This window comes from Callorhinchus milii, unplaced genomic scaffold, assembly GCF_018977255.1.
Source record: "Callorhinchus milii isolate IMCB2004 unplaced genomic scaffold, IMCB_Cmil_1.0 Scaffold5, whole genome shotgun sequence".
Lineage (NCBI taxonomy): Eukaryota > Metazoa > Chordata > Chondrichthyes > Chimaeriformes > Callorhinchidae > Callorhinchus > Callorhinchus milii.
Window position 1 is genome coordinate 14475119 of NW_024704746.1, and position 13771 is coordinate 14488889.

Here is a 13771-nt window from a genome sequence, read left to right on the forward strand (position 1 = left end):
AAAGCATTTTGTGCTACTTTGAGCAATGTTCTTAAGACATTTGTTGAGGGCAAGTTAAAATTTGTCAGTCTTTCTGAGATTGCCATAGCTTGTGAAAACCAATTAAATACCGAAAATTAAATGTTACCTGAGTTGAGGAATATTAAAATAGTTGAAAATCTGGCCCAAGTAGTTTAATGTCATTTAATTATTCACTAATCTCACACATTCCTTATACCGATCTGAAGAAAAAAATGTAGCATATTTGTAGTTGAAAGCGATTTGTAGTTCAGAGAGAAGCATCTGAATCTTAATGATGCGATAACCACAGATCACAGGTTCGTTTTGAAGAGAGTCTAAAATTCATAGCAATTTTTCCCTTAAATGTTAGTCAAAATAGAAGTGTATCTTTGCACATGGATAATGCTTCTGGGTAATTATTATAATAGTAATCCTTGCATTTGATATAGCGCTTTATCACATTGTTGAGATGTCTTGAAAGCGCTTCACAGAATAATTGTAAAGTGGATTGACTCGGTAATTTGTAGGCAAAATGCACAATATTACAAACTTTCAGCTGTCCTAATCAGAAAGATTTTGTTTTACAAAAAGTAATGAAATATTTGGCAAACCCTTTGCCATTCTTCATCAAGTCCTGTAGCTCAGTGGTTAGAGCACTCGCTTTGCAAGTGAGAGACCTGAGTTGAATTCCAGGCAGGGCGAAACCTTGGGCAAGTTTCCTTACTCCACACGCCTAATAATAATCCCTCCAAAAAAACAAAACAATAATAAATTGATCATTTTCAATCCATGACTGTTTGTGGGATATTGCTATGCGCAATTGGCTGCCGCGTTCGCCCACAAATATATAGTCAATTCACTTTACAGTATATTCTGTGAAGCGCTTTGGGACGTCTAGAAGATGTGAAAAGCGCTATATCAAATGCAAGGATTATTATTATTATCATCAAGCCACACAGAAGAGAACAGTGTAATCAGTGTCAGTGTTGAATAATGAAATGGCAAATTATTTTACATTTTACCATAACCATATAGATATCACTCTCCATACAGATTATTTAAATGGTGCTAATAATAATCCTTGCACGTAGTTCCCAAAGAGTGGTTGAAGAATTAAGGAAAACTCACAAAAAAAATCTGTTGATATTAATAGCTTGGACATGAGTCACAGGGGAGAAGTGTTCCAATATCCATTCAACACTAGAAACAATTGCACAGTAGAGCACCAGCTAAGGGTATAACCATTCATTCCCTGAGTTGTTTTACACCTGAAAGCATGTTTTAACCTTAAGGTCATGGAAGAGATATTGAAAGCTGTGACAAGGTTAAGTAGTAATAGATTGGTCTTTGATTTGAAGAACGACAGTAAATTGAAAGAAACCCTCTTGTGACACGTGAAGTAGGAGGCTCATAATTTTAAAAAAAATTGATCAGAGGCTCCCACAATGATCAGCATTAAGTTGTTTTCCAGGGCAGCAGTGTGCAACTGGCGTCAGTGTTCGTGGGTGAAAGGGGTAAAATAACCACAGATCCCACTCCTTAAACATTATCTAGTGAGCTTTTTATTAGAAGTTGTGCATGTGTGGATATCTGTTGAGGCTGAGACCTATTATCTTAAAGTGTAAGATTATGTGTAATTTTGGAGACAGTTCTTCAATTTACTTTCAATTTGGAAACCAGTTTTACACTGTTTTTAAAATGAACCGGCTTCTAAAATACGATAAATTGAAGAATTTTCCATAGTTCTGCCCAATCTAAATTTTAAGACAAAATAGTTTTAAAGCTAAGACTAGGTAGAACGTTAGACCCCCTGGGAACCTCAGCAGCAGTTTTTTGACCTCTCACCTGTTTTTCTCTGCAAGAAAATTAGAATCTCAATTACAAAGCCTACTGTGCATCATAAAATGCTACTTTTGAGAAGTTTATCCAAATTCAGCCCCCTTACTAACTTAATAAAACATGAAAGCCTTCTAGTTACTACACAAGTCTTTATAGACTAAATAACGGTCAGCATGAAGCTAGCTCTATAAGTAGTATTAAATTAAGTAAAATAAATAGTAGGATCAGACGTTCTAGCAAAGACATTTTGTACAGCTGAATATTTTGAAAAACACTTTTTTTTTTAAGGCTCTTCATTTGCCAGGATCAGATTCTGTACTCCTTGGCAAAATGCCAAGCTCCACAGCCACCAACCTAGTCTCAGCATTAATAAGCACACTCATGTGGAAATGCATAAGCGTCGGTAAAGTTAATCTAGATGAGATCAGCTAACTAGGACGTTCCTGGTCTGGATGGCAATATCATGCCACACTGTTCTTTTACTGAAATTTGAACATACCTTGGAGTGAGTCCAGTGTGTTTCTCACCCAGCGTGTTTTTGGTGCCCCTGTGGCAGTCTCATTTCTCCTTGCACCACTTCCTCCACATTGTCATTTACCACCAAGTGTGCAATATGAACCAAGTATTAGACCCTGGATACCCTGCCCCAAGCATCAAATAAATACTCTATCTTTTTCTTGCCCCCCCCGCCACAATTTATATACACATAGAATGACCAAGGGAACATCTGATCAAAATAAATATTTTTTTAACCAAGAAAAACCCTCAAAAGGATTTCCTCCCCCCACAACCAAAAAGAGTTCAACCCATATCACAAATAATCATTGGCACAAAGAACATTGTTGCTGAGATAAAGGGAAGGTTTTGAATTCCAAAGGAAATGTAGGTGAATGTATGAATCCAGGATAACTGCATCTGAATCCAATCATCTAAATCTGCACAAATATGAATGCATGAAACTTAAACTCAGTAAGATCCAAAATTTAGATTTAGGAAATTCCACAATTTAGATGAGTTTTTAATCTAATCTCAACCTCCTGCAGTTTATAGGACAGAGCTGCTGTTTTTCAGTACAAGCTGTTGATGATACCAAACTTTTAATTTACTGTGACTGTATGTTACAACAATGTCAGGGCATCTCAAAATTTTTGTATCAACTCAGTGACATTTTCTCTCAATAAATGCTGTATGAGAGTATACCCCAAGGAACCTAGATGATAATCGAGCATAATTTGAACCGTGCATAGCACATCCTAATTTAGAAATAGTGAATAAAACTCCTGCATGAAGACATTTTCTAACAATAATAATAATCCTTGCATTTGATATAGCACTTTACCAAAGCATAACACCTCAAGGATAACTTCAGAGGATTTACTGTAGAGTGTAGTGACTATAGTCTTGTAGGAAATTTTCCTCTCCCAATGGTGGCTGAAGCAGCTCCTTGATTGCTCCATGTAGAATTATGAATCAGATAACATGTGGAACAAGAAATGCTATGATAAAATATAAAAATACTTTGAAATTATCAGTCACTTAGTTGACTCATTCCTCAGATTGCCATTAATTAATTATTAAAACAGGCACTATTAAATAATTTTTTAAATGATTCCTTACTCGGAAGCTTAGGGCTTGTCGTAAAATTAATGTTCCCTTAATGTTTATTTCTCAGTATCATGGCACTGAAATTCTACACTATTGCTGATGCTGGGAATAAGATCCTGAGCTTTATCCCTATGGAGAGAAAGCTGTTCAGCAACAATACACTCAATATAGCATTTACCTATATGCATCAGAAAGTTAGTTTATGATGTGGTTATAAGAGTAGTTTGCTTTATATTTATTTAAAAAGCAAATTTTGGACTAAAGAAAATCTAAATACTGTATGTCAATCATACGATATGACTGTAATCATACTACACCACAGTGCCACCCTCTGGTTGAGTGCAGACAGAACAAACCTCAGCTGTTCTGCTGTGTGTAAAGGACTGGTACTAAACAACAACAACAACATCAACAACTCGCGCTTATGTAGCGGTCTCCACGCATGGTAGCGTCTCAGAGCGCTTAATACAGTATATCTAGAGGACTGTATTACTTTGTATGTTGTATGTTGACACTTTGTTTAATCTAATTCCATTTGTTTCTCTATAGGGAATACCTGGCAGCCCAGGTTTTAAGGGTGAATCAGGTGATCATGGTCCACAGGTAAATACAGTTTTATTCTCTTACAGTGCCCTTTATCTTACAGTAGCTATAGCGTAAAATGGACGCTCAACAGACAAAGCACATGTCAAACTAGTAATACTGAATTGCACTATATTCAAGTTAGTACACTACTGATATTACAATTATGTCGCTACACTTCCTATTGAATTGCCCGTTGAAGCCATGATGCAGTGTCCTGATCTGCACTACTATCTGCGAGTGTATTTATAGACCTTTACTTGGTTGTTCAAAGATTGTAAGGGTTAGATAGCAGAACATAAAGAGTGCTGCGCATCTCGTTCTGCCTCATCAAGCAACATAGTGTTTTACAGCCTGCTGTCCTCGGTCAGGAATTACTTTTGAAATTGTGTTGCTTGGAAGGTCAAAAGAGAGCTAAAGTTCTCCAGTAATGTAGCTATAATTAGGTGACACTGACCTCAATGTCTGAGATATTAAGACTATAAATCAATGCTTGCAGTTTATTTGCTCATCTTTTATAACTAAGAGGGGAACTATTCTCAACATGGAACTATTCTCAACATCCAGAATGTTTTGTGCTTTGTACACAGCAAATAACTAATTTTATTATAGTTTATGTCCCGTGAAAGATCAAATGTTTCACTGGGAGAGAGGGTGAAGAGGTTACCCAACTAACTCATGCCTTTATGGCAAATCCATCCTGAGACCATCCAATTATTCGTGCTTTCATATCTCATCAAATGGTGCATTTGCATCGTGAGCCATCGGAAGGAGCAATGAATTCACTTGGAAAAAAAATCATTTGTATTGAAACCTGTTTGTTTTTTGAGGTTATATGTTTTAATGGATCTTAATGAAGGTGGGAAATAACTACTTTATTTTATCATTAACATCATAAACAATATAGGAAAACAATCTTGATGGTTTACTTACCAAGGTTAAAACCCATTTGATAAACGTTGGTTTGGTAAATGGCAACGCGATGTGCACACAGACCAGCATGCATAATATTCACTAAATGTTTACAGTGTGAGGCATACCTCACGGTGCACAAAATCCACTCATACACATTTGTGTTCTGAGAGATTTTTATAACCATAGATGCCAGAACTTAGACTATCCAACACAGGATTGCTTCTGGGTCAACCCTTGAAATGGTCCAAATTCCAATGAGTTCGGATTCAATTTGGTTGTCATCCCATCGTATTCTGTGAACATCAGAATTTAGTAATGATGACAGCTCTACCCTGTTGTGCAGAGGTGGAGGCAAAGTGCAGATAGATGCAGTGAGAAAGGTGAATTTGAAAGGTTAAATGACAGGTTCTCATGCATTTATTCTGCTCATTAACTGAAAGAGTCATCTGCCTGCTGGTCTTGGTAGTATTAGCCTATGAAAACATCAAACTGGTCAAAATACCTCTTGACATTACCAAGTAAGTCCATGTAACTGGGTATTTGTTACAATAAAGGATTTGTTCAAATGGTGGACTGGTGGCATATGTCATCTAATTATAGCTTTTGCTGGATTTTTAATTCTACGTTAAAAATGTAGTATATATGGGTTTTATTAACGTGTGTTAATTTGTTTGGACTTTTAACACTGATCTTTACTGTTTGTATTGTGTGATCTAGGGTCCTCGTGGTGTCCAAGGTCCTCCTGGTTTGAGTGGAAAACCAGGGAAACGGGTGAGTACCAAGAGTTTTATCTTGTTTTTTTTAAAAAAATCAATGTTGGCGAAAAAAANTATTTGAAGAAGCAGGATTTGAAATTTCACCAATGCTAAGTTTACAGGTATTAACTGTGATATTATTTGACCTGAGACAAACGAGGAGTAATTCTGCCTTGGTGCAGTATTAATCTGTAAAATGTCTATGTTGGCCCTTTAGGGTCGTGCAGGTGCAGACGGTTCCAGAGGGATGCCTGGGGAACCTGGCTCCAAGGTACACTTTTTAAAAACGTCATTGCTGCACATTGCGTGGCATATGATCATTCATTTATAATAAAAACATCAGTATAACCATCAATCTGTATACATAACACAAAAGAGTAAAGTTCTATTAAAATAAAAGAATACTGCTCAACACACGTCCTTATCTGTCATCTATTAATCCACATTGTCATCCATTGGATTTTATGCACGCATCAATGTATGCGTGCATAAAATTCTGCTCATGTAGTTAACAGTATACATTCAGCAGTTTCTAAGTTCTTCTGTGTAAGTCATGAATTTTACGTTTACTGCTGGAAAGAGGTTTTGTCAAAATGATGAATACGTATAATAATAAATTTGTAGTTGAATTCTATCATAGTTCATCATGCACATGTAGCTTGTAACCAGTCTGAATTTTCTTTTGCTTTTCACTGGGGAGATTGCAGTGTAAATGCAATGACAAATGTTCATTTACTTTTTCAAGGGTGACCGAGGTTTCGATGGACTTCCTGGTTTGCCTGGCAATAAGGGACACAGGGTAAGATATTCTAGCAAATATAGCATTAAGAAAACATGGTCAGATGCTTGGGTAAGGTATGGTGATAAATTGGGTTGTTGCCTGTAATGTTAATCAAAAGATTATAACTTGTCCCCTTCTGTTGTATTTTATTTACAAAAGTAATTGTATTATCTACTAAGCTTGTACATAACAAACATGTGCAAATGGAGCAGATTTTGTGTTGCTTTAATAATTTGTCCACAGACTGACTTCTATGCCAAAGTATAAATATAAAGCTATCTGAACTGAACTGCTATGAAACAGAAATGGATTTGCTGCTTTGCTTTACAAAAATGTATTAAAAATCTAAAATATATTTAGTGAAGGTAATATTAAATGTTTGCAGTTCGATGTTCAATGTAAAAAATCAATTTAGTATAATAAGCCCCAAAGTCTTTCATCTAATTTCCCTTTTTAAAAAAACTCTTTAATATTCCAGTTTTTACTAAAACAGCATTTTATGTAAACTTTGCTTTCTTTTAAAATCTTTTGTTTCACCAATTTTTTCTAAGATTCAGAAAACATTCGAGTTCAGTTCAATAGTGAGTCAAAACAATTGTATCAATTCATATTTAAAATATTAGTAATAATTATGTTTTTGGATAAAGACGGCTGGTGGATAAAGAAAATTTACAGTAATGTTAATATTTCATTACTTTTGACCCATCATGCACATGCAAGCTTCAAACCAATTCTCAGCTACATCTGTAAAACATCTTTGACAATCCGCTACATTGTGTAATATGGACAAATTCCCTCTCATTGCTTCATTGGTGAAGAGCTGAGCACCACATGGGGGTGAGCTAATTGCACACAAGTGTCACCATCAAAGAACAAAGGGTGTGTGTGTATGTATGGTAGAGAAGCCATGAAAATTGCCAACATGCAACATGTGTGTAAAACACACTGATTGCAAGGACATAACTTTGTCGAAAAAGTAAATGATACAGGTATAAATATTTATTGAGAGCTTTTGCTTATGTCCATTTAATTTAGTTAGTTCTGAGCAGAAAATACCTGAACATAAAATCTGAACCAAATAAGATAGTCCTGCTGAGCAGGGAGTGAGGACTGAGTTTATAGAAACTTTCTTTCTGATGTATTCTATTTACAAAAGTAATTGTATTATCTACAAAGCTAAATTGTACACCTTGAGTGAATGTCGATTCTCTTGCATTATGGTTTTGAGAGTGTGCCCCTCCCTCTCTGTACTTTACCTTTTGAAATTAATTTTATAATAATAATCCTTGCATTTAGCATTAGCACCTTTCACATCAGGAGGACACCTCAAAGCACTTCACAGAATTCATTTTAAAATTGTAGTGACTGTATTTTTGTAGGCGAATGCAGGCAATTTGCACACTGTGATATCCCACAAACAGCCATGAAGTGAATGACCAATTTTATTTGGGAGACTCTGGCCAATATAATCGGAAAAACTACCTTCTTATGGAAAACAGTTCACTTAAAACTCCTGATATAAGAATCAGACAGACAGCAGAAACTATTGTTGAGTGTAAATAAAATATTGGGTTCAAATCAAAAATGAGGAGGCTCATCACTTAATGACCTTTGACACCTTTAACATTAACTTAATCCTTAATAAGCAGAGAAATAATCATTTTTTAATGGTTTATTAATTTAACTGTCAAGATTTGTAGTACAGCTCGGATGAATGTTGACAATTTGTTTTACTCTTTAATCTGACACCATAAATGTTAATCAAAACTGAAAACGGCATTGTTATGAAGATAACTGTTTTCTAAGATTGGAGTTTAGTTTTGGTGCTTCTTAATGGAATATAAACCAGTGTCATCGTGTATTAGAGCTGACTTCTTAAGCAATTGCAAATCCAATAGAGTTGGTGGCTGTTCAGCAATGCTAGATTATTTGGTTCAGATTTTATATTAAATAATGTTCTCTTCAACTCCACTGACAGAATACTGCCACTTTCCTAAAAGTTTTTTTGGCAAACCTCTTTATTGTTGTACAAGCACAATACACTTAATGACATGACATAGATCACATCGAAATGCATCATTGGATCTTTTCGGTAAAATGAAAACAATGTCCAAACAAGTATTAATAAAAAAAAGTTTGCACACTCCCCCACTGGGTCAGTTGGAAAAGTTACTGAAATAAAATGAGCAATGTAGGTCAATTTGTGCTGAGTGAGCTGATCTGATTGGGGCACCGCAATTGGCTTAAAGGGAAACAAAACCAGCCAATTTGCCAACCTGATCACTTATTAATGATTCCATTACTATGGATGTTGGATGAAGACAGAATCAGGTTTGACTGTAATGAACCCCCTATAGTCCAATATTTCTGTTTAGATTCTTATACAAAGACTGCCCCCCTCAGGCAAAATACTATAGGCTTCCCAGTTCCCATGATTCCAGATGGTAGCATGTCCGTACCTTTAAGATAGGCAGGGAGAAGGTTTATTCCGCATTTTTTTCATGAAAACCGTGCATTTTGTTGGCATGCCACTAAAGAATTGTATCACTTAAACCACATTTTTGTTCTCATATTTTTCAAAGTGGGACATGCGCTGCTTTGTGCAATGCAGCCTTTGTGATGGTGCTTGTCATAGGCAGAATTAGTGTTGATTAAATCAGAAATGATGCTTCTGTTTTCAATGTGAGCCAGATTGTGATTTTTACAATTGAACTCCTGTCCCAAAGATTTATATTCTTCACTTTAATCGTAAACATATTATCAGATATAGTGTCGTTTTTATTACCTAAGTAATTTATTCAAAAATTCTACAACTTTCCTTCATGCATTTCCTTGAACGTGCACCCCTTTGTTTGCAATCGCAGACTCCATACTGTTTTATGTAGAAGTTTCAATTGTCGCAGCTAAGAAAATTAGTTTGTTTTAAAGAGTGAATTGACTGTGGAGCAGGAAGACGAAAACAAGAAAATGCAACATGCCCCAGTGTAATGCTGATTGTTTTGTGTTTTACAGGGGGAAACAGGCCCACTAGGTCCACCAGGGCCAACGGGTGAAGATGGCGAAAGGGTAATGGATTTGTCCACTTTTAAAAGTTTGAACTTTTACGATCTGCCGTCTCTGACTTCATCAAGCACAGTGCGCAGCTAGAGTTTGAATCCCTCAGGGAATAATCTTGTTTTTGTGCCGTGTTTTTTTTCAGGGAGACGACGGAGAGATTGGACCAAGAGGTTTGCCGGGCGAATCTGTAAGCCAACCATTTTAAAGTCCTCTTACTCAAAGTTGTCGTTCTGTCTCTAGATTAAGGAGGCCGCAAATTTAAACTGAATTTTTTTTATTGTACGTTTTAGATCTAGGTATTTCAAAACCATTAGCACATTTTAAAAGAGGTTCGAAGTGTTAAAAATGACTATTTCTTTTTCTACAGGGTCCAAGAGGGTTGCTTGGACCAAGAGGATCTCCAGGGCCACCTGGACAGCCTGTAGGTCTACGTGTCATTTGTTGTCCCTTACAATAGATTTTCCCAATAATAACAGTAAATTACATTTCTATAATATATTTGCATCTAATATAGCGCCTTTTACGTAGAGAAGATGTCCCAAGGTGCTAGAATAGAACGTATACAAACAAAATCTGGAAGTGCTCTTTCACTGTTGATTTATAAATCGAAGAAAAAATATTCTTTTCCTGAATAGAGTTTATAAAATCAGACTAAGAGAGATTCTGGAGATTAAAAACTGAAAATCGCTTTTTTTAAAAGTTGAAATTCGCCTTTGCCATGAAGTTTTATCATATGTTCTTTTATTCTTTGGCCTATTTGCCACATTTTCCTCTTGTTACTTGTTTGACGGTAGTTTAATGATCAGGCCTATAATAATGTGGTTGTCTACAAAACACATAGTTGCAACACTTTGCGGTATTTTCCTTTAAATGTTTCTAAACGTGCTCCCGATGTGAAAGGTGCTATATTAGATACAAGAATTATTGTTAATTGCTATTATTATATGCACCATCATTGTTCTGCAAAACAATACATTTCCTAAAATATTATGAGAAAAATAAATGCCAATTAACTCCTGAATTTTTAGCAACCAATCCTAGAACTTCCTTTAAGTATATTGATTTAAAATATTTGTTTTATATATATTTCAGGGCACGAATGGTTTGGATGGGCCGCCAGGTCCAAAAGGAAACATGGTATTTATTTATTTTTAGTTTTTTTTTAGTTTATACAAACTTAAGAAATATAGCAAATACCTTTTTGGCCTGTAGCTGTATCTAAGGGAAGCATTGTGTGCTGTACTTTGGAGAATAAAATAGTGGAAAAAAACACAGGAGCTTATTAATGTGACAATTTACAGGAATAAAATTGACATAAAGATGCTGACTGGTTATGGATTTTAATGTTAGCTTGCAGTAGATATTTTTATTCACGCTTTGAATAAAAGTCCTTTTCTCTCTCCCCCCCACCCCCCCCACCCCCACCACTTTCTCTTCAAGGGCCCTCAAGGAGAGCCAGGCCCTGCTGGTCAGCAGGGAATTCCAGGCACGCAAGTGAGTACACATTAGATGAAATAAGGCTTGTATCAGGCAGTGAAAAGGCGCTTAGCGCTACAGTACTTCATAGTTGCAAAAAGAACAGTCCTGCTTGTCTGCTGTAGTGAAGCCTATACCACTTCTGCTGTGAGTACTTTTATTCCTAGTTTGCAAACCTAGTTTCATTTTAGAGTTTTTTTAAGAAAAGAGAGAGGCTATGGGTAGAATCATGTTTCTCTCTTTGTGCCAAAATGCTCAACTTTACCAAAGTCAGTCACCTGAGCTAAATCGTTTCTCAGTTTTAGATTGCTGTGTCTTTTAATATTCGCCACGATTTTAACTTCTGCACTAAACTGTGTTGCTTTTTTGAGTTTGGTTATTCCACAACCACACTAAGTAAATATTAGGATTTGAAGTGACAAATCTCTTATTTTTTTTTTCTCCCCCCAAACAGGGTCTCCCCGGTCCTCAAGGCACGATTGGCCCTCCTGGTGTAAAGGTCTGTGCTCTTCCCTATGTGCAGCTTCTACACATTTCTGATCATTTTGCCTGCCTTAGGAACAGCTGAAGTAGGATTGTGTGATGGATTGAACTGTGACCTTTTGTTCTGTTTTCTCCGTTTAGGGACCACAAGGCAAAGCCGGTCTCCATGGTCTCTCAGGTGCCGATGGGCCTCCAGTAAGTGGATCCCTGTTACATGTTAGAGAAAAAAACAATGATTAATCTCGCTCTGCACGCATATAGCTGGAAGAGTACTGAACAAGCCAAAGAAAAGTATAATTTTTTTAAATGCAACATAAAAGTAGCTGTGGGAAAAGGTAGAGATGATTTATTTTTTATTAAATAGTATTCATAAGAATGCTCACGCAAGATTTATGGTCAAGTAATAAGCCCATCTGTTGTTGTACACAGGGTCATCCTGGCAAAGAAGGGCCACCTGGTGAGAAAGGTTCACAGGTACATCTCGTCTCAGAAAATACTTTGTGATTGGGGAACAATAAGTGAAAGATTCATATATTTTCATTAATTCAATTGAATTATTTATCGTGAAATAACTGTAAACTAAAGTCTCCATGCAAAATCTCTCCCCCTCCTCCCACCCATTGACAAATTCTAAAGCAGTGTTTTTCTCTCCTTCTAAAGGGATCTTCTGGGCCTCAAGGTCCAATTGGCTATCCAGGTCCTCGTGGTGTGAAGGTAAGCTTGAGACATGTCTCCCCTTTCCCTTTTCTCCCAATAAAACGTTCACGGTCATTATAGAAAATGTAAGAATTTCATCCAGAAAATGCCCTGGTGTGTTTTAAGCTTTGACTGTCTGTTTAAACAGGGTGCAGATGGAGTCCGTGGTCTGAAGGGATCCAAAGGTGAAAAGGTGAATATTCTGTTTCTTTTACCCCCTTTTGTCTTATTTTATTTTACCTTGATTTTAGAAAAAAAATTGTTAGAATTTCTCGCCCACATAATTTTTTTTCCTCATTAATCTAATGAGGCGTCTTTACCTAATTAATGCAATTACTGTTGTGCAAATTAGTTTGAAGTGAAGAGATCACACTTTAGCTGATGGGTTGGTTGCGAGTTAACTGCTATTTGCAGAATGTCACCTCAGACATGATTTAACGGAAACAAGCTAATGTAATATTTAGTGAGATCCTGCAAAATGGAAAATCTGAAAGGATTTTTGGGACCTGTCATTCAAAGAAATGTTCCCTTTAGAAATATACCATTTTCCAATAAATTGCACAAACTGTTGTGTTTCAATAAAAAATTGACCAAAAATATTCATGGTGTCTCATTGTGTTTCAGGTTGTTGGTTAGTCTGTCTGAGATGTACTGAGAAAAAAACACATCTTATATGAGTAATAAGGATATAAATCAAAAGGAAGAATAGAACTGATTTTCATAATATACTGGGTTTGGCTGTACTTATAGACTCATTTATTAAATACTGCAATATGTAGATTAATGTTTGTTTAATCCAAGCTAGAAAGGGAATTCCAGCTCTTAATTACTCTCCAATGGCCCTTGCTGCAAAGTGCGCATGTAGCATGTGTGGACGTCAGGTGGATAGGATCAGACTCGAACTTTCATGTCTCCCATGACCGTGATGTCAGATCCTCACTGTGGAGGTTGGGCACCGAGGCAAGGTACTGGAGGTCTCCTGTGACAATAGAGCCAGAAAGAAACTGCCTTCAGAATAGGAAATACAATTGGGATAAGCGAGAAAAAAAATGTTTTGAAGCACAGAATCAGAGCAGTTAATCTTAGGGATGTCAGTGTTCAGTATTTGTTCCTGTCATATGATCGACAGAGTCATAAACTTGTGATGGAAGCATAATATCATCTCACCATTCATAAGTGCCAACCTCAGTGACCAACGTTTAACCCTCAAACATGCCGGCAATCCCAGGAAAATTTCTGTCACCAAGGCCAACAAGTTTTCAATTGAGAAGTAATGTTTCCACCCCCATTTTCAAAATATACACCAGCATTGAGTAAGTTCATGTGCATACATTTATGTTTAGTGGGTAGTGCAGGAATTTGGATTATTTATCTTGTGCATCAGTACAAATACTGTTGAACACTGAAGTAAAGAGTTTGGACTCTGTACAGTGGTGCAGTGTTAGCTCACTGACATTGATAGACCAATCATTTATTCTTCTGGTATTACAGAGATGGTCTAATATACAGCGATTCATAACTAGAGTCACAAATAGGGACTGCTACTGGAGGTTAGTCACCCAGTTGGTCGTGAAAATTTAAG

General features: G+C 36.4%; 1 protein-coding gene across 2 annotated transcripts in view; it reads left to right on the forward strand.

Annotated features, from left to right (window-relative positions):
- col11a1a (collagen, type XI, alpha 1a) overlaps positions 1-13771 on the forward strand; it is a 144430-nt gene that overhangs the window by 60755 nt on the left and 69904 nt on the right. For both annotated transcript variants that reach the window (XM_007887285.2, XM_007887286.2), the window contains 14 exons: positions 3994-4047; positions 5659-5712; positions 5914-5967; positions 6442-6495; positions 9490-9543; positions 9677-9721; positions 9902-9955; positions 10627-10671; positions 10975-11028; positions 11465-11509; positions 11635-11688; positions 11923-11967; positions 12154-12207; positions 12338-12382. In XM_007887285.2, the coding sequence (XP_007885476.2) occupies positions 3994-4047; positions 5659-5712; positions 5914-5967; positions 6442-6495; positions 9490-9543; positions 9677-9721; positions 9902-9955; positions 10627-10671; positions 10975-11028; positions 11465-11509; positions 11635-11688; positions 11923-11967; positions 12154-12207; positions 12338-12382 (711 nt within the window). The remainder of the gene's footprint in view (positions 1-3993; positions 4048-5658; positions 5713-5913; positions 5968-6441; positions 6496-9489; positions 9544-9676; positions 9722-9901; positions 9956-10626; positions 10672-10974; positions 11029-11464; positions 11510-11634; positions 11689-11922; positions 11968-12153; positions 12208-12337; positions 12383-13771) is intronic.